This window comes from Camelus ferus, chromosome 6, assembly GCF_009834535.1.
Source record: "Camelus ferus isolate YT-003-E chromosome 6, BCGSAC_Cfer_1.0, whole genome shotgun sequence".
NCBI classification, from domain to species: domain Eukaryota; kingdom Metazoa; phylum Chordata; class Mammalia; order Artiodactyla; family Camelidae; genus Camelus; species Camelus ferus.
This window is the reverse complement of record NC_045701.1, coordinates 25905428-25927317: the sequence shown is the minus strand read 5'-3', so window position 1 is coordinate 25927317 and position 21890 is coordinate 25905428. Positions and strand designations below refer to the sequence as shown.

The 21890-nt window shown below is 38.2% G+C and overlaps 1 protein-coding gene across 12 annotated transcripts in view; it reads left to right on the top strand.

The window, feature by feature from the left end:
- Window positions 1–21890, top strand: part of C6H15orf41 (chromosome 6 C15orf41 homolog) — a 224805-nt gene that overhangs the window by 88140 nt on the left and 114775 nt on the right. For all 12 annotated transcript variants that reach the window (XR_004320518.1, XR_001367135.2, XR_004320520.1 and 9 more), the window contains 5 exons: window positions 1948–2027; window positions 2374–2423; window positions 7369–7436; window positions 18025–18090; window positions 18694–18799. Coding sequence is in view for 8 of the 12 variants with exons in the window: in XM_014565993.2 (XP_014421479.1) it covers window positions 1948–2027; window positions 2374–2423; window positions 7369–7436; window positions 18025–18090; window positions 18694–18799 (370 nt within the window). In the remaining 4 variants the exon portion in view is untranslated. The remainder of the gene's footprint in view (window positions 1–1947; window positions 2028–2373; window positions 2424–7368; window positions 7437–18024; window positions 18091–18693; window positions 18800–21890) is intronic.

The window sequence follows — 21890 nt, the reverse complement described above, 5'->3', positions numbered from 1 at the left end:
TTAAGGGCCTTTGTTTTATGGTTTTAGCAGTGAGTTTGCATACAGTTTGGTATGAGGTCAGTAATTTTCTATAGACTAGCACTTTTGGTTCAGCTGTCTGGTCATGTAGTAATCTTCTCACAGGGGCATGGGAGTTGGCAGTGTAACATCTCAACAATGACTAGGTACACGTGGAGAAGGCGCTTCTGTTTCCTTGAGACACTTGCCCTGATGGCATTGTGGGTACCATAAAAGACTGTGTCCTCCATTACTGTCTGGTGACTGAGTGGTAGACCAGAGAGAGTATAGGACCCCCAGAGAAGGTGACCCAATGCGTGAGCGATTGCTTTGGTCCCCTCCTACTGGCCTGGCCTTAGAGTTAAGTTGGGAAAACAGAGTGAGTTTACCAGGTTCTTTACGATCTATTTAACACTATGGTTGCAATAATTAAGACTTTACTGCTTTGTAATTCCAGTGTTTGTTCCACTTATCCATGGTAATTTCTTTCAGAAATAATTGAGTCTAACTTAAGCTTACAGGAAGCAAATGCCTAAGCATGATTTGGTTATTATTACTTAAAGTCGAACAAAAGAACAGAAGAGCTGTTGTAGTTGTTTTCTCTAGGGACTCACACAAGAACCGTTAACGGTAGTCAGGTCAGATGACGTTATCACTCTCTGCAGATGAAGACACTGAAGTTGAGAGGCTCCATAACTTGCCATGTTGCAGAGCTGGTTGTAGAGAGAGGACTGGATAGGATTCCTCTGGTGATGATGCTCTTTTTGAGACTTCAGATATCCAAATAGGGCTTCTCCACTTGCAGTGCAGACATGTTTCAAAATGGTTGTTAACTTCATAACATTGCTATAAGCGTGCAGTTATGCAACTAAGAATAGGAAATAATTAAAATAATTGTACTTTACTTCTTCCTTGTGAACTCAGTACTGTGCTTAAGTGATAAAGATGTAATTTCCTTATTTCTTTCCACGATATTTACTAACATTTATCACTCCTGTCAGTGTTCTATGGTCCTGAACTTGATAATGAACATAATAATCTTAAAAAAAAAAAAAAAAGACCAACAGTAATGTTAGAACCTGAATGGTGGTAGATCTGTGGTCTGTGTTCATTCTGTTAACTAGATAATTATCCAGTATGCATATTTTAGTTTGTGCTTATAAGGACCAGACCCTAAGCCATTTTGCTAAATGTCTGGGGAGGATTTGAAAGAATTGATTCCTAAGCAACGCTTGACTTAGGTTCAGTCTAGAGACCTGCCTTCCTCCCATGCTGAGGAAGAGGAATTCTGGCCGCTGGCTTCGACCTGCCTACAGTAAACAGTGAGGCCAGGATCTCCTGCCTTGCTTTTTAGAGGGTGTGATCTGATACAGCATCCCTCCTAAGATGCCTCCATAGCCCCTTCTGCTGCAGTTCCCTGGGGTAAGGTCAACTTACATTGCAACTGGGTGTGATTAGACAGATTTTGGGAAAGATACTCATATATAAATACAAATACATGTATATATATTTATTTAAGATTTGCTCAATTGTAAGTCAGTTTTACTTACTTTCCTCACATGTGTAACATTTTATGACAGTTGACGAAAATTATTTTAGGAAGGTTTAGAATTCAGAGATGCTTTCTTGGCTGGAAGTTGGTTTTATTGACATCATTGAAGTCTTTGAATCTGGCCTGCCTTCACTAAGCTACCCAGGTACATATACTTGGTTATAACATACTTTACCTTGGAAAAATTAGGTCATCTTCAAATCTGGCAATGTGGCTTCAAACTTGGCAGAAGGGTCTAATTAAAAGCTCCCTTTAGATTTGAAAGAAAGGGAAAACTGATCAGTATCAGTAATGTTTTTATTTTCATGGTTTGTGTGTTTATAGGTATATGTCACTTCTCATGTTGCATTAAAAGTATGTTGACTGTCTGCTAACAGTTCATCTCTTTTCTTCTGCAGCCTCCAAGTCTGTTATAAATAGTATGCTACGGGACCCTTCTCAGATTCCAGATGGAGTTCTAGCAAATCAGGTCTATCAGGTATTAATCACAGCTGTCTATTTTCAGTGGCAATGCTGTTATCTGCCTAGCAGAGTAAAGGATTTTAAACCTCATTTAATTACTGTCATCATAAACTATCACTGAGGTCAGGGTGCACCATAAATGGCAATGCAATATTTCGAGAAGAGCATTTCACTTTTTAATAGCTTGCTTTTATAGTGAATAAAAAGCATGCAGTTTTTGTTTTGTGATTAAATCAGAACAGTCTTTTGATAGCTTTGCAAAAAAATTTTAAGAAAAGTAATTACCGCTTTTAGGATACTGTTTAACTGTGACAATTTTTGTAGTCGCTCCAGCCCAGACCCTTTCTCTTATTTGTCTGCAGTGCATCGTGAACGACTGCTGTTATGGACCACTGGTGGACTGCATCAAACAGTATCCTTTCCCATAAAATTTTAGGTGCACAATTGACGAGCTTAGACTCAGTGGAGGAGATGTGTCTAGCTTTAACCTGACATAAAGTTCTGCTTCACAAAACACATTTCATACTCTTCTATTTTATATTCAATCAACTGGAGGGTCACTGCAGACCATTCTTTGCTACGGCTTAAGGAAAATCAGGCCCCGGGAAGATGTCAGTTCAGCAGTTGCACGTGCACATGCTTCTTTCAAACTGCTTGGTTTTCAATGAGTTTAAAGGTACAGAGTCATTAGGCAGGTAACATACTGTCTTGGAATGTATCTAACCATTCCTGTGAACATTTTTTCAAATATAACAAATTTCTGTTTAAAATGAACCAAGTTCAGTGGCGTTTACCAGGATAAATTTTGAGGCTGGAGTTAAGAGGTGATGTGATTAAAATGCCACCAGAGACCATCACATTTTAAAGGACAGTAGATTCTTACTGCTTAAATGTTGACTACAAGCTGAGCTGTCGCTTGGGTCTCTAATAAACATTTTTAGAGAAAACCAAGCTAATTTTCCCTCTGGACTGGATTTAAGCCTATGAGAACAGATGTCCAGTCATTCTTCATTAAAGATACTGAGATTACTGAAGAGTTAATACTTACTTATTCAAGCAGGATTTGCGTGAACAGTAACCACTTCTTGAAATAGATTATTAATGAATACATTTAACAGTGTTGTGGCAACACTAAGAATTTTGACAACCCTTAGCTAAAAATGCTATTTAAAGAGTAAATAATTAGTAATTTTTTAATGAAAATTGTATTTTTCCGAATCCGTAAGTCTCATATTTCTTAATAATATAACGTGCCCTTTCTGGGTTTTGTTAGTGCAGGTGGCATTGTGACCAGTTGTGACTAGGTGATTACCTGTCAGGAGGCTTTTTGTTAGAAGCCCTTGCTTGCCTTGTGTGTGTGTGTGTGTATGTGTGGGTGGGCGCGCATGTGGACGTGTGTTTATATTCCACCTTGTTTCATAAAGGCTTAGGGTAAGCAAAATTTTTGCCGAAGAAAAGATTATTCATTTTCCTTTTCATAAAGTTAACCTTTGAAAAATAATCTTTTAACAGAGCCCTCCTGTAAGTATTTAGTATCTACATTATAGCCCTTTATGTATTTATCCTCCAAGTCTGTTCCTCCCAGTCTAACTTAAATTAATACATCACAGCACTGACATAAGCTCTCCTTTCTATTAGACCAAAGTGAAACTAGACTTCTTTTCAGTGTAAAATTAATGATAGTGTTAGAAATTGTCAGAATGCCAACCTCATGTTGCTACAGTGATAAAGTTTAGCACATTCATATAACAACTAACACCATCTCGAAGTATCTGGGGCGGAATTACATGTTAATTTTAAAGCACATAAAATAGTTAAAAATCAATTTAAAGTTAAGGTTTTAAAAGCATAATGTCTTTTGAAGGATTGCATATTGATTTTAAATATAACTATCTAATTATATATGCATGGGCTAAAGTATGAAGTCAACTGCTTTGTAAATGCCAGGAGGCTGTTTTTCAGTAATAGTTGAGATGCTTACGGGAAACTAGACTGCTGTATTGCTGGCGTAGAAAATGGCTTGTGAGGTTATTTACAAGTTTTGCCTCATGGTCACTGCCATACATCAATAATAGGTATTATTATAGAGAAAGTCTAAGTGTTTCTGCTTATGGAGCATTATAAATTCTGTTTGGAGTATTTTTCCTTACTTTTTTGCCACCATTCACTTTCCTTTTTAGATTGTGTTATTGCTGGTAGAGTTTAATGTAGTACATGATTTCAGTTGATAAAGATAATGATGTATGTGTATAAATTGCATTCAGTGACTAGATTATAATTTCACTGTTCCATTTTGCCTATTGCCAGTAAAATTACTGTTTTTATAAGCTTTATTTTCTGGACCTTGTGTTTTATATATGTTTATATCAAACAAAGCATAATTAAGAAGTATATCTTTCCAAACTTTCAAATTGGTGATTGCTTTCACCATGCAGAATAAAATGGGCTGGGAGGTTTATAGAGAACTGATTTTATCTTTGCATTGAGGCATTAGCAGTTTCCTGTAATGTAAATACACTTGCATAGATGCTTCCTAGGCTGATCAACAGGAATTATTTTATTTCACACTGAATAAAAAGTATTAGTTTTCTTGTGAGTGAAAATGCTACTTGTATGTTGTTCTGATAATTTGGTAATGTGTATATTGCTTGCTCTCGGTAAATTACATCATTGTGTTAGAAAGAAAGCACACATTTAGTAAATAGAATAGGTGCAAAACCTTTTTATTCCATTATGAAAATGTTACACGTAGACATTTGTGTAAGTAGAGTAAAATCAATTGGTTATTTATTAGTAAGACACCAAAAAAGCATAGTAGCAAAGAATCTATCTGTTGTCATTGTGCCTTCTTTTTCTTTTGGTGTCTGCTGTAATTTTTCCTACATAGCCATGCTCCCTCCCTCCTTTCCTACCACAGGTTATATTCACCGACACAAAAGGTGTGAGAAACCAGCCACCTCAGCTTTCCAAAGTGTGACTTGAGGACACAGCTATTAGACAAAGACCTAAACAGAGAAGCAAGCAAGGATAATGATGCAGGAAGCGTAAAATGCTGTGGGTTTCATTTCTGTACCATCAGTAACCTCAGTTTCATGATTCAACATTTTAGATGTAAATAATTTACAACAATAGGAGTGAGAGCACATTTCTGTGGAATAGAAGTAAATAATTTAGTTCTAAAATGTGGGATGCCCCTAGTAATGAGGGGCCATTGAGAGGTAGTCATCAGATGTCGTCAGTGGTCTCTGCCAATGCGCGAAGTTCTTTGATTTAAAAATTTGTTTCCTTTCTTTTGTTCTCAATGAGAAATTAAATAGGAGCAGTCATGTGCATGTGGAGGAGGGGAAAACAGACAGAGAGAGACAGTGAGGATGACTTGGGGCTTGTTTTGACACCAGATGTGAGTGGTCGCACCTCTTGAATGCTGAGATTTAAATGATGTTTACCTGTACGTGTTGATAAAGGCAGGATAATTCTCTAAGACTTTTTTTTTTTTACCAAATACTATATAAACTTTATTTGATTTAAATTGGACTCTTGTGGTGCATGATCAGAATTAAGAGTCTCTGGTAAACCAAAGAGTGATATGACCAGGCTGACATCATCAGAGAGATGGAGAATTGGATAATTGCAGGTAGACCTTGTTTTATTGCACTTTGCTTTATTGTACTTCTCAGATATTGCACATTTTACAAATTGAAGGTTTGTGGCATCCCTGCAGTGAGCAAGTCGATTGGCGCCATTTTTCCAACTTTGCTCACTTTGTCTCTCTGGTCACATTTTGGTAATTCTCACAATATTTTAAACTTTCCCATTATTATTACTATATTATGGTGATCTGTGATGTTACTATGGCGAAAAGATTACGACCTGCCGAAGGCTCAGATGATGGTTAGTTAGCATTTTTTAGCAATAAAGTATTTTTAATCAAGGTATGTGCCTTTTTTTAAGACGTAATGCCATTGGACACTTAACAGACTACATTGTAATGTAAACATAACTTTTGCATGCACTAGGAAACTGAGAAACTCACGTGACTTGCCTTATTGCAATATTTATATTCTGGAAATGGACGCACAATACCTTGAAGATCTGCCTGTATTACCAAAGTATTGATAAATTTAAAGTATTAGGATAGGATAACACTATTTGATAGAATTACAGTATTAGGCTAGGATAACACTCCTTTTCAGACTTTGTACAGTCTCATCCTTTTGGAAAATAGACCAGAATTCCAGGCTCCATCCCTGATTTCATTACTTACCAGCCACAGGACCTTCAGCAAATTCCTCAGCCTTCCTCAGCCTTGATTCCTCTAACTGTAAAAATGGTACTAATAATAGTACCTACTCACGTGGTTGTGAAGATTAAATAAGGTGATACACTAAAGTGTTTAGCACAAAAGCTTAGTGTATGTTATTTAAGAAATACTAGCTAGTATCAATTTTTTTTTCATAATTAATTTTGATATTTTTTAAGAGGTTGTAAGGAGGTCATAGACGTAGGCTTTCCAGAGATTTTATTCTGGTCCTCTCTTGCCACACATCAGCCCTATGACCTAATGCAGCTCTTTCCCTAAGCCAGTTTCCTCATCTATAAAATAAGGATGTTAATGACTGTGAGGATGAAATACATAAAGCACTTAACACAGTGCCTGCCTCATAATAGCACTCAGAAATGTATATGGGCATCTGTGTATATATTTCTATGCATATTGTAATATGTGAACACTCGCACACTCGGGAAAAGACATGAAACAGTTTCTGTACCCACATCCTAATCCACAGCCTTTTACTAGGATGTCTTTCCTCCAGAGGACTTATAACTCTCAGCAAGTCAGTTGTTTGGTTTCACAAGTCACAGAAGATCACCAATCATAGGCTAGAAGTGAAACAGGAGCTGCTAAATGCAGGCTCTGTGACAAGTGTGAATTCACGGAAGATTTATGGAACTCTGAGACCAGAAACTCTTTTAGGGCGAAGGGAGGTTGGTATTCTTTGCCACACTTAGTAAGTGCTTAATAAATGGTCCTAATTTGAATTGAGGGATTTTTGACATAGCATAAAGGATGTTTAAAATGAATCCCTCTCTTTTCAAAAGCAGATAAAGTTCGTATCCACTTACAAATCTTTATTTGCCAAAATCCATTTAAACATTACAGGAAAAGTCCATTGAATCATTCAAATGAAGGGATGTGTATAGAAATGTCCTTCTTCTGAGATGTGGGCTAAAGGTAGGAATAGTTTCTATAATTACCTCCATTTTTCCATTTCATCTCAAAGTACAGCCCTGGTATTAGCATTTTTTCTGATGGTGTAACTCTAGCTGTGTTACCCTCCATAACTAAGACTTCCCAGTGCCATTGGTCATGAGCACGAAGTCCTGCTGAGAGACTTGCTTCTGGAGAAAAACCTGTCCTTCCTAGGTGAGTATTGCTTCCATCCTCTCCTGCTTATAGTATCTCCACAAGTGCTTAAATATATTTTTTTAAGAATCTTCCACTTGCAGTTATTATGTACTAAAGGAAGAGCAAACGATGATGGATGCTGAGCATGTTATCTTTTATTGATTTAGAACTGAGCAGGAACTCAGTTACCTAATCCCTTGTATATACAGCACATGCATAGGCTTGCAATTAATATTTTATAGCATAAGTGGCTGAAAAAATGCTTTAATATCTGTTGCAGTATTACTTTTGGTGCCATGAGATATTAACCATAATCTAGGCCTTATGAGAAAAAGAAACAAAAGAAATATTGTCTATAAGATGCTTTATATATTAAAAAGAATGGTTAGAGAAATTCATGTTAGGTATTTTTGTCTCATTATGGATTCAGGTTTACTTTTACTTGAAAATGGAATATTGAGCTTTTATTACTTTTATGCCAAACATGAATTGTCATCATAGATTTAGTATGATTTCTTTTTTAATCTCACATGTATACATCTGTTTGTGTGCCAGTGTGGAATCTTACTGCAGATTATTTCTTTCAACGTCTCTTAAGCATTAGAAATTAAGCTTCAGAAGGCATCCATGTGATACCTGGTAATGGAAACCCTAAAGTGCTCTACAATGAATTAATTCCTCTTCTCCATTGTAAAAGTGGTCATTTTTAAAGGTTCTACACAGATTGTATTATTGTACACATCTGTTTTATGTAGATACTTAAAGAGTTCGCACAGTGTATTTTTTTAGGTTAAAAAAAAATCAAACTATTGGATTACATAATTTTTGTTCCAGAATGGACAAGACTTAGCCAAGGAAAACCAAATAAATGATCTTATGTCAAGTTGAGGAGAGATGTTGAGTTCAGTTCTGCAAGAAGTCTGTTTTAAGTCTTAGTTGTCAATATTTCATTAATGAACTGGAGAATGGAGTTGAATGTGTTACAAGATTGTTGATAATTTGATAATTTGAAGATCAGAGATACCATAAATGTTCTCTGGCTAGGATTAAAGAAAGCTGATAAATCAGGAAAGTGGCCTCAGATAACTGTATTAAACTTTGGTATGTAAAAGCAGAAAGTTTTTTTATGTAAGAAGAACAACTAAAATGTTCAGCCTATGGAAAAAGGGTAAATTAGCCTTTTAAAATCTAATAAAGAATAGTGTGTGTAGTTGCTCAGAACCAGTTGGAATAGATGGCCCATGATGTGCCATGAGATATATTACAGAGCTGTGACGTTCTGATATTATTATTAAGTGTCTGATCACATTGATCACTCAATGGCCACTAAGGCATGGCCAGATCTCTTGTTTTAAGCCACCAGCTGAGCAGGCATCATATTTTCAAGTCTGGTTGGTGTTACTCTCTTGGCACCATCTGCTTATGAGCAGTCAGGCCCTTGGTGCTATTCCTTTGCTTTACCTAGCTTTTCTCTGTGTCCTTCCTGAGGACTGGAAGACCCCAACAAGGAGGAAGAGCAAAGGGCTTACTTCTGGCCTAAACTTAGTCCCAGGTCCTGGACTCCCTTGATTCTGGGAACTGAGTGTGTTAGACAGGATTGACCATGGCTGACAGAGGCAGAGCAGAAACAGAGTCGGGGAGTCACTACCACTTGCACACAAGTTTCGAAAAGGACGTAAAATCCAAGGGTCCCATCCATTCCTCTGTGCTGTAGGACCTAGGGGTAATTGTATTACTGAAGCATACCCAAAGATGATACTTAACTGATTTTAAAAATAAATGAGTCACAGGGTGTCTCCCTGGGCTTCCTGGAACCTCAGTCCAGTTTTGAAGCATTTCCTCATCAGCATACAAAGAAGTTGTTATTTTATGTACTTTAAACTGTTTTACTATAGTGATGAATTAATATATGTTTATTTATGGTTAAAACATGAAAATTCAGAAGCCTTGTGTGAAGTATTGTTAGGGGGTGGGTTTTTTACCTTGTAAATACCCCTTCACAATGAATAATTAGATCTAAAGTACTGTGCCAGGTAAATTTAGATAGATTATCATTTTAAATCCCACTATGGACAAATATTAGTATGTAAATAGGCCACTAACCTGCTCTTCTGCTTTCTTGTTTGTATGTGAACACCTTGAATTTTGTTGTAGAGACCATGTAAACATATTTGTTTCACTTTGATTTTTTTTAATAAGCAAAAGGAAAATCAATCTCTCTCTCTCTCTCTCTCTCAACTTCTGATCTGGACTAGTTTCAAAAGACAAGGACTCCTATTGTTTGTATATTAGCCTTTCTGAAAAATTATGACTTCCTGAAATTTTTTATCCCATTTAAAATTTTCCACCCATTGTGCTCTATATGTCATTTTATAAAATACATATTTTATCTGACCTCTCCAAAGAGAGGTCAGACAGAAGAGAAAAATAAAAATAAATCACCTTTATCTTAACCCTAATAATTTCTTAATTTTTTTGATTCATAACCATGTAGTGAACAGTTGCTATGGCACAAGATTTAACCAGGCACCATTGTGAAAAAAAAAAAAAAAAGAGTCCTTTTCATTGAGGATTTGGGTGTACCCATGGATTTATCCTGTCTTATAAGCTTACCCATTTTGTACTTCTCAAATATGTATATTGTATTAAGAGAAGTCAGCATCGAATAAATGACTTTAGTTTCTCCAACTGGAAAATGGATTTTATTCATAATTTATTCATTTATTCCAAAAATAATTTACTGAGTCCAGTACTATTTCAGGCACTAGACATAAGTCAGATGAAGTCCCCGCTCTCGCAGCGTTATGGTCTAGTAGGGAGACGTGTTACAAACAAATGAATACAGAGAATTTCTAGCAGTTTCTCAGAGCTCTTCTAATTCTTTTATTCATTATTCATTTGTTCTTTTCAACTAACTTTCACTGAGTGTATTCTCAGCCTGGCAGGATACACTAGTGGGGGTGGGGACGATGGTGAGTGCTTGAGCCCTCCGGCGGCTCACGGCCCCGCACAGCATGGCCGTGCCCGTCCCAGTAAGGATGCAGTTCCTTCCCTAGGGCATCTCACTTGATTGTCTCGATAATGAAAATAAACACATTCAAGGTTGTTGTTGCACTACTTCTGTGAAACTTTTGAAAGAAAGGTACATATTATACTAAAAATCAATAGGTAGCCAGTACATATGAAGAAAATGCTGCTGGCTCATGAGCTGCTTTTCCTGAAGTGGTGATGGAATTTTCCTGACCCATCTGCTCTCTCTCAGCAGCACCTTCCTGCTACCATGTGCTTCTAGGACACCTAGTTGAGCTCATCAGCTCAGCTGTCTTACCTCGAAGCTAACCGCTCTTTCTTGCGTTGGTGCAACAGATACCTGTTAAGTACTTGCTATGGGAAGGCACCATTAGGGATTAAAAAAGTAAAACTTGAGCCATACATGAAGGCTTCTAGGAAAATTTCAGATTAAGTACATGTCCGTTCTTTCCCAGAATGGTTAATTTAGAATTAACATTTTATTGATCAACATTTACAGTCTCAGAAGGCATGCAGAACCTGCTGTCCAGTTTTAGCCTTGGAAGCACAAAGAACCCTTCTGAAACTTTAAATTGACCAATCTGCATTGTGACCATCCTTATCCCCTCTGCTAAGGGTTTGCCCCATTTCTACTATCAGTGAAATAGAAAGTGTATTTCATCTACTGATGGAGATGTTTCAATTTGTATCTCAAGTAATTAATGAGACCATGTTTTATTATATCCTCTTTTTTTCTTTTGAGGGGTTCAGGGGAGAGATTTGGACAAAAGACAAGGGAGGAAAGGAAACTAGCACCAGGGAGAAGATGACGAGACTGTTTGCATTGTTAGGGAAAACATGAAAGCTCATACCAGAGACTGAAGATAAACCAGCCGTGGGTTGGCATACCTCCAGGTCAGAGGGACTTTCATTAGTGACTTCCACCGCCACTGTCTGGTGCAAATTCTTACTAAGTTTGGCTTAATAAGAATGGCTCTGGATATATTTTATTCTTTCTAGTGAATGATGCCCTGTTAGTGGAAGCTGACAATTATGTTGAGTGACACCTGAGAGACATCTGCTTTATCCCTGCCTCGCCCTGCCCTGTTTGGTCTTGCCCTGTGACACACACCAGCTTATTTTGCATGGGTGCTTTTCTAGCGTTCATGTATTACTCTGTGCAATGCCAGGAGGGGATCATCTGTAAAGCCCAGATAGGCTTAGTGGAGGATGTCCCTTGCTATAAGAAGTCAGGATCTCTGTTTCTAAGAGTTTATCTCCTGCTGTTTAATTCCCCCACCTGAAGCAGCAGTGCTCTGGGGAAATGATTATGATGTGACACACTGGGATTATGGCTTCAGGTGAAGAAGAGGCAGTGAGAACAGATGAGACTTAGGATGCTAAGACAGTGTGTACATGCAGATGTTAGCAGCCAAGAACAATAGACTGGAAAGAAAACATGGTTACACAGGCTAAAGGGAACTGAGGTGGTCGGGTATTTCACAAGGCAGCAACTGTTTAGATTCCTAAGTAAAGGTTTAAAATAAGATGTAGTTTTCAGGGTAACAGGAGCATTATATTGGGGCAGAATTTGGGTCCTGTTCTCCCCTTCCAGGAGAGACTGTCAGTGTGAGGGACCATCTTTCCTTACCTCCCTAACTGAGTATACTTGTGTATGCTTCCCCGGGACCAAGAGAAGAGACTCACAGACATGTGTATGCGGCTGAAAGGCAGGTTCTCTGAAACTTTGGAGACAGGTTGCTTGTCTATGGTAGTCTTCCTGCTTCAGGCCCACAACCCTTCCCTCACTGTTGCTCTGGTTAGACAACTCACCTCAGCCAATATCTGCTTCCCTGGCCACTGATGATAAGCTGGAACGTCCTTGGTTGTAAGTGACAGAAATCCAGTCCAACTAGATTATACATGCACACAGAAAGGAGAATTTATTGGTTCAGAGATACACCTGTGAAGTCCAAAAGGAGAAGGTTGCTTCTGGTGCATCTAGAATCCAGAAGACAAAGTCATCAGTATCTCCTCTTTTTTCCCTTTTGTGTTCCTTTTCCTATGTTGGCGTCATTCTCAGGCAACAGAGGAGATCCCTGGCAGTTGCTGATTTGTTTACTCTTTAGAGTTTGACATCCCAGGGAAAAGTGGTGCTTCTCTTTCACCCCACCATGAATCTCGGAAAGGACTCTGATCAGCTGGTCTGGGTCACGTGTCCACTCCCGTGGCCAGTGGTTGGCGGTCACATTACTGACTGCCCACCACAGTCACATGGCAGTGCCAGTCGGGGCAGGGTACAGAACAGAACAAATGAGATAGCCCACCTCTCAGGAAACGGGCTGCAAGTTCAGATTTTGCTCCCCATAACCAAAAGGCATTGGGGGGTGAAATCTACTACTGTCCTTGTTGGATTGGCTCCTTTGGTCCTGCATGTATATCAGTGTGGAGGGGTCCTTTTTACATCTCAGAACTGTTGATATGCCTCCCTCCATCAAGACTGGCTCAGAGACAAAAGGGTCTGACGTGTGACTGGGGCAGACAAAGGCTAACACTCAGCCATTCCTCAGAATTTGGGGTTAGAAAGGGCTCTGTGGACATTCAGGCCCCTTGTTCTGTTTAGTGGAAACTGGCCCCAGGCTTTGCATCACAGGTGTGGCCCTATCTCCCTCCCCGCCCCAACATCTTGCCCTGAGTTCTTTTTACTCTACCATGCTGATTTGTCCCTTCTTTTGTGACATTAAACCAAAAGAACCTAGAGTGACGCCGTGTAAAATACGGAATGCTTTCCTTGTTGATGTTCACGTGCGGTCCCCACAGCCGCCAGTCATCAGGGACCAGCCTGCCCCTCCTAACTTTGTGCCGTCCCGGCCGGTGACCTCCCATTTGTTTCCTGTCTTTAGGGCACTTCAGTTTTCACTGGTATTGTCCCCTAAAGACACAAGGAAAGGACAAGGTCAGAGCAGTCAGTTGTATTCCATATTAGTGGCTTTGATAAGAGGCTTTAGGGGAAGAGGTTGAAACTAATGGCTGTAATGAAATTTTCAGGTTCTCTAAAGATTTCGTTCATCTATGCTGTCGGTCTCCCCATTAAATGCATATCTGTCCTGCGTACCTTTGCACATGGTTTACATAGCATAGTAGCATCTATTACTGAAACCCCAGTAACTTCCTAAATTGGGTCGAAAAGGCTGTGAAACTAACTGTTATAGAATATAAAAATATGGGATGCAAAGGTCATACATAGCTCCAAGTATTGAATGAGACAGCGTTTGGGGAAAAAAAATAGCACACAAAAAAACCAAAATGTTAGAGTAGAAAAGATTCACTGTAGTTTTCACTTGCGTTGATGGGTATTTTTTGCCCTTCCCCAACTTAGTAACAAGGGAACAGGTGTTAAAAAGATTCTTTTTGTCATACAAGATATTTTAACCTAGCATTTTAGAAACCTTTTGACAAACTCAAAGATAAAAGGCCATGTCAGAATGTTACTTTTCTTTTCATTTTCAGATGTTATGAACTGGAATTTTGCATAATTTTTCTAAGAATAACTGTACGTCTTAAATTTAAAGGCTTTGAAGAAAACAAACAAAAGAAAACCTCAAACTTTTTCTTGGTAGTCCTTTTGCCCTCCTATGAGTCTGAAGTATGTATTAACTAGTTTCAGATGTGTTTTGTTCTCTGACTCAAAATCAGCCCTTTATTTTAAATAGAGAAATTGTGTAATTAGTACTTAATTGCTTTGGGTATTTTGGGCGTTTAGAGGAGAGAGTAATTAAAAGGCCAGAGAAATTAAACTTTCGCTGTGTTCTTTACATATGCATGACTGCTTTTTTAAAATGTCCTCTAAGGCAGGCCTAACAACTTAAAAATAAATGAAGACCTGGCTTGTTTTTAAAAATTTGACATCAGTTTTATCTGTGGATGCAGTTTCATTGGTTTTTTAATTCTGTTGGAGAGAGGATCGTTGAAATGTTAGAAATCAAGAGATTATCTCGTTCATCTCCTCTTCAGACAAGCGTCAACTAAGTAATGTGCCGCAGAGAGCCATCTCCTCTCCTGTGTTCCAGATCTTCTAGGAGGAAACCGAGAATTTTTTTCTCTACTTCATAAGTATTACAAGAACAAACTTAAATATTTGCCACAATTAAGAGTGGGACAAGCGAGAGCTTGGTTGAGGTGGGCTCTTGCCTGTATCTAGCTGTCTGAGAGGTCCAGGTGTTGGCAGTCACTTAGCTTCTCTAGGCCCCTTTGATCATGTCTAACCTGGAATGTTGAAAGACTTTACAAACTCAGAAATGCGGTGTTTCATGAGGACACACATTATCCTACATTTGGTGGATCTGGAAGCTAACAAGTCTGCTTTTGAGTGAGAATATTCTTATATTAGTTTTGATAATGAACATTTGAACTATGACATTAACAAGTTTAGTTAGGAAATACATTGGGTGTTTTTAATATACCTTAAATCAGAAGAGCCCTGTTGTATTTGCTGTATTCACTAGGTATTCAGGGTTTAGAGATTGATTTCACATTGATCCCTAGCAATTTAGGGCAGTTATACTTAAAATGCTGTTATAAAACATTGCTGTTACCCTCCCCCCACCCTTTTCTAACTAGTGTTATTCTTTGTATTTTCTTAATCCTGATCATTTTTTCTTGAAGAAGACAGTAAGTTACTTTAACATCCAGTTTTCTACTTAAGAAGATCAAAGAATCATACGTAACCAAATAAGAACCTGGATGAAATTTATGATTCTTAAGGAAAATATAAATTGCAAAACTGACTGCAGAAGAGATGAAAATCTAAACAGATCAGTAGACAAAAAAGAAATAGGAGAGGTCACCGAAGAGCTATCCACTGTAGTAGCACCAGACCTAGAGTGCTTATTGTGGGGAATTCTGCCCAAACTTTAAGGGATGGATAAATCCAATGTTATTTTAAAAACTACAGATCAAAGAAAAAACGCAAGGAAAACTTCCCATGAATAGTCCCTTCTTTGCTGACCAAGATGCACCTCAGAGCAGTGGCTACAGGCCCGGTTTGTGGGAGACAGGCCCCTGCACGGTAGGACCGGGGAGTGGACAAAGAGTGAGACAGAAGGGAAGTAGTGGGGGCTGACCGCTGAGCCATGACCTCCATATCCTCGAGTTGGAACCCTGACCCGCCAAACGGTCAAACTATATTTTAAATCCATACCCAGCATTTTGGATAATGAATCTTTCAAGGTCTGGGAGCCAGGGAAGGAGCATAAAGCAGAGGCCAGGAAATCAGACCAGATGGATGGGGCTGACCTTAAAAATCTCCCAGTAGGATGATCTGTGTTAGAAACGTCTCCTGGGGCCTCACCCAGGAGAGCAAGGCCACCTGTTCATAAACACTACTTCCTATACCTGGACTGTCTTTTTCTCTGAACTTTGCCAAGTTGTTCCCTCCCCCTTTCTTGGGAAATCTCAGTTGAAAGAAATAGTGTGAAGGTTGAAACAAGGGAGGGTAAGGCAGTAAGAGTTTAGTAACTAAAGGACAGAGAAGATACCCAGTACGTAATAACATACTATTCCAGATGTGTGGAATAACCTTTTTACTTAAAAAAAAAAAAAGAAGTCACTGGTGGTGACACAGACTTCTAGAAGTTATCCTTGGGTACAGTTACTATTGGATCAACTTCATACTGAGAGGGGGAGGTAAGAGGGTGGGGAGAAAACCTATGACCACCTTGTTGCGCTCTGAGGTTCTCCACAGAAGGATGGAGGGATTCCCTAGCCTCACCTGATGTTTGTGTTCAGTTTGGTGGTTTAGGGTTTTTTTAAATTAATTTTCACATTAAGTTAGTCATGACATTTAAGTTGAGTTGCAAGTATTGTGTTAGTAACTTTAGGACAGTGAACAGGAGGGCAGCACCTCCTTTTTAAGGGATTTTAGTGTGCACATTTGGATTGCTTGGTGACCTTTGAAATTTTGTTTTGAGCTGCTGTCAGAAACATAATCATTTTTCTTTCTGAAACAGATTTTAACATCTGCAAAGGTTGATCAAGCTAGGGTAGTTTTAATAAAATATTAATCTCTCTTTTTTAATGTCAACCCAGCTTTTAAAACTGTTCATCAGCCACCTGAAACATCAGCTCAAGGCACTGGGGTTGATTTAATAAATGCCTTTTCCATTAAACATTCTTGTAGCCGGAATGCATTTAGAGGATAGAAGTTTTTTTCAGTCCTATTCATCTGCGGTCCGATTTTCCAAATTCTCTTGTTTTTAAAGTAAGATTACTTTAAATTTGTAGTTTCTTATCTCAGCAGTTAACTTACCATTTTTTATATTTTTATTTTTGTTCTGAATTCTAGCCTCATCAGTCCTTTAAAATTTGGATGGTAAAAGGATATCATCTCTGACCAAATTTAACTTCAATATCTAGTAAATATGTGTCTTGTCATTAAAAGGTTATTTACGTTTAAAATGCTGACCTTTCAAGATGCACACAAGAGTGTTCTAAAACAGAGTTTCTGAACATTGGCCATGAAACCACTGTCTTGGCCTGACAAATGGATTGGAAATAAGCTACCCAACACGGGGAATGGGCCATTAATTTTAATCAAAGGTGATGCAGGAAGGCGAATGGGATGCATGACAATGTCAACAGCCCAGTAGGTGTTAAGAGACCACACAGCCTTCCTTGTTACTTGGTTGGGCCATTAGTTGAGGTTGGGTGAAGACAGAGAGCCATGTCTGGAATTGAATGACCAGGTCACTCCAAAATCTCACGGAGAACTGCTCGTTTCAGAATCACATTGTAATGCCATTAGAAGTCAAGGACAGCATTCAGAAAATATTGAAGGATTTTTTTTTTTTTAAACCAAGCACCTAGCTAGGTTTTTTCCAACTTTGTCAAGCTCTCTGTTTTCCTGCCTCCTTTCCTCCTGGATGGATCATTGATATTTACAGAGGATCAAGAAATCAAACAGACTTAGAAAAAAAAAATCTCAAAGCCTGTTTGCTTTTCAGAATTACATATTGTTAGTAGTAAAACTCTGGTAAATGCCAGAAACAATAGCAAACTAGAGGCGTTAAGGAGGGTTAACTAATTCTCTATGGGGATCTCATTGTCCTTGTCCCTTCCTTGTGCTCCTGTGCATAAGAATAGTTTTACTAACTGCAACTTTACTTTGTTAATTGCTTCAATGAAGGCATTTGTTTTATAATTGTAAAGGCCAGTGCGCTTATGCCTAACTGTAAATTGTCAATCTTGGCTTGATAACATTAGTGGTATTCATGGTGGTGGAAGTCCTTTTCTTTTAATCAGGAAGTGTATTTCGTTATTTTGAGTAGTTTCAATTATAAAAAGGTAGCATCTGACAGCTTGAATTATTGATGTTTATAATAAAGACATAAAAATGCAGAAGGGACAAAAAGGCATTTTTATATCTATGCTTCCGGTTTGTTAAGAAAGTTCATTTATTCTGACACAGCACTGCATACATAAGAATGATATGTATGACTGCATTAGTAAGTTTTACACATTTTTAAGGAAGAAAAGCTATTATATTGCTGTCTTGTTAATGGACTACTGTTATAAGTAATAGTATTTATTCCTCCTGTAGATGAAGACCAGCTCCGTGCGAAGGGTTATGACAAAACGCCAGACTTTATTTTACAAGTACCAGTTGGTAAGTTCTTAAACTCTGCTATACATTTGTTTATAGAGAAAAGAGATTTTTTTCCCATCACTTTTCAAATCTTTGTTAATTTTAGCAAGTGTTACCAGAGAATCTAGGTTAGGTTTATAACTTTGTTACACGTAAATGTGTGAAATAATTGGAAAAGATGATTTTAAAATAGCAAATATAGGTTCAGAAGAAATCTATGCCTTGAAAACTTTTACTTAGATTTAAGAAATAAACATGTCTTCTAAAGACATTCTGACTTTCATTCTCAAGTCATTTCTCTAAGTATTGAGTTTTTAAAACAGGGTTCTGTAGAAAAGCCAGCCTCACCTTGGTTTGCTTTCACATTACTTGTCAACTTATACAGGCAGTCTCAGAATAGGAGAGGGACTTTTGAAGATGATGAAAATAAAAGGGATGCGGTTGTAGCATAGAGGTTTCTTGGAACGAACATGTACAGGGTGTTGTCTTATAATTATATCCGTAGATGACAGCGAGGGTGAAGTCTCTGCTCGTTAATGTGAAGCATAGAGAGACCTGGACAGAGTTGAGAGTTTTCAATCTTCCTTTCCCTTTGCTCTGTGTTAGTAATGCTTTGTCCCTTAGCTGTAGAAGGGCACATAATTCACTGGATTGAAAGCAAAGCCTCATTTGGTGATGAATGTAGCCACCACGCCTACCTGCATGACCAGTTCTGGAGCTACTGGAATAGGTAAGGCCCCATTATTTTTCTCTTAAGATAAACGATACTCAGATGCAATCTCATTAGAAGAAATATTTTGTTTAGCTGGTAAAAATGCGAGTAGCCTTTGTTTCTAGTAAATACAGAGACTTGATTAATGTTTTCATTTCAGATCATTTAAACTTCTTTGCTTTCATCGTGTTGCTTCATTTTTTTAAACTAGAAATCTCTGCATCCAGTCAAAATTAGTTTGTACTCCGTTTTCCATTTTACAGTGATGATATTGGTGTCACTTAAGATATGAAAAACAGGCGGTGGTTCGTATTATGATATCGACATTGACTTTTATCCTCTTGATGTGAAAGTTACGCTTACTGTCAGATCTTTAAAAATATTTTATCCTCAGTTCTCTAAGGAAAGTTTCCAAACAATATGAAAGATCAAAATGAATTACCTTTCAGTGGTAACAAACAGTTTACCTACCAGTTTCAATCAACATTCCCAAAGGCATGGGGGAAAAGAAGAATCACACAGCCAAAGCATGGAGATCTTAGTGGTTAAGAAGAGGATGGTGTTTGTTGGAGGAGAGGAGAGGGTGCTATATTACTGAGTACCCACCATGTGTCTGTATCTGGGCTTGCAGATTATCCCAGGTAATACTAACAAGGAAGTTACTTTTATCCCCATTTTACAGATAACTAAACTGATACTCAGAAAAAATAATATGCCATACACTAGTCATTGCACATTTGTCTTTCTCACTCCCAAACCCGTGCTGTTTTCAGCACAATTCTTTCTTCATTTACAGAACAACTGTTAAAACTTGGCTTTTTCTATTGTTGGAGTCCCAAGCTTTCACATCAGATATTTTTTTACTCCTTAGATCAGAAGGTTGGTCAGGAGGTAACCTTCCTAGATTAACTTTTGTCCCTCGGTCAGTGGCCAACTCTAAGAATACAATAAGATGACATTGGTCCAGATCATTAAGGAAAGAGAGTGTAGCATCTGTAGACAATAGTCTTACCCTGGGAATAAAACAGCGACAGACTACAGAATTTAGCATTCTATGGTTACTCAGCTTTACAAAAGGCCCGTGGACCTCGCCTGCCCGTAGCAGCTGTGCTAAACTAAGCCCACTTTTTGCCATGGTAACAATGATCATGACAAAATGCTGAATGTAATGGCTTTCTTGATTTTCTTGTGTAATTGTGCGTAGCATCCGAGCTTTACTTTACAGGGATGGAGGAGGAAAGTGCAAAATGTTTTAGAAATCAATGCTGCTTCAGCGTTTCCTGTCTTTTATTCAGCCATTATTCAAATTAGCAGTAATGCAGCGAATTGAATTTCAGATTTTTAGCAATTTTATGATGAGTTTGAAATAGTAAAGAAAGCATCATTTTTGATAGTATAGGGAAAGCAGTGACAAGAAAATCAAATTGTGTAAGTTTAGATTGCTTAAGGGATTTTTTTTTAAAAACCTGATAATCATTATGTTTTGAGACCGTCTCCCCACTTTGGCACTGGTCAAGTCTTCCATGAGAAACAATTACAAATTGAATTCCAAAGAGCAGAGCTTCCTTAAACATTCCAAAGGCGTCCCTTCATTCTAGAACACATCAGCTGTTGTTTGAGTGTCTACTGTGTGCTTCTCCCTCAGTGTTTTAGAGGCTGATTAAATAATCCAGTCACCTGTATGCGCGACCTATGGATTATTGACGTGACTGGAGAGGGCTCTGAGCAATGGATAATTTAATAGCTTCATTTGGATTGGATTTTGGATCATTTTGTTGCATGCTGCTTCTTAGATCCTAATGATGTCTTGTTTACACTGCTGTTGACTTGCTTTTCCTAAATACATTCTTTGAATATATACCAGCTAAGTGGGCATAATTCACTTAGGGCGTGTTGTGTGGTAGGAGGGAGCCAGCCTTGGTTTTGAATGTTCCAGATCATTCAAGGAGGAAATGCTCAACACAAAAGTCACTAGTTCACCAAGTGTCCTCAGAGAGGCCAAGGAGTGCAGGTCATGCTGACATTCAAAATGGAACACAGAGGCATTTACTTGGATGTGGAATTTTGGTTGTAATAATGATACAAAATTCTCAGTGATGGTGCATTTTGACAGAAGGAGGACTTAGCCCATTTATGAAAGTTTGGGTCCCTACTCTTTTCATATTTTGCCTCAACACAACTCCCTCTCAAAAAAAGAAAAAAAATCTTATTAGCAGTTGCTAAGATTTTTCAGAGTTAGAGGAAATTGTCTCTCCCAACTGTAGGTAGCCTTTCAAGGAGGCTGTTGGTTGGCATTTGGGCTAATTACTTTATTTGTGTGATAATCCTTCAGTCAACATAAAAACTTATCTAATGTCACCCTGTGTTTGTTTTCTTCCAGTTTTATTGAGATAGAATTACCATACAGGGCTGTGTAAGTTTAAGGCTGTGTACAGCATAGTGATTTGACTTACATGCATCATGAAATGATTATCATGATTGTCACACTATTTTTAGATTAAACATTGGATTTTAGGATACTACTGTTCAATTAATGCTTGTAGAATTGTAACCTTATCTAAACCCATTTTTCCACATAAATAACTACAGAGCTTCTAAATTTTAGTTTGATATTTCTCTAAGAGTTTTCTTTTTATATAATTTGGTATTTTTACTCAGCCTTTGAGCCACTTCTGACAAAGTTGATCATAGTCCTCCCTCTTTATTAAAACATATTCTTTTCTTGGCTTCCAAGAGATGCCCCTGTGGGATTTTTTCTGACACACCAGCAGTGTCCTCTGGCTCTTCCTCTTCCTCTCAGCTCGAGGCGGGAAGGCCCTGGAAATTAGTGCTCACCCCTCCTCCCTATTCTATCAAAGTTCACTCCCTGGGTGTTCCCTGGGAGATGTCATCAGAGAGTATGGCTTTGTTTTCCATCCATCTCTATGCTGCTGTCTCCTGATTTTTACCCCCAGCCCTAATATTCCCCCTGAGTAACATTTGTTTGTCTATCCAGCTCCCTACTCAGTATCTCTTCTTGAGTATCTAATAGGTATCTCAGACTTTACGTGTCCAAAATTAAACCCTTGATTTTCTTCCCCAAGCTGGTTACTCCCCCATTTCCTCCCAA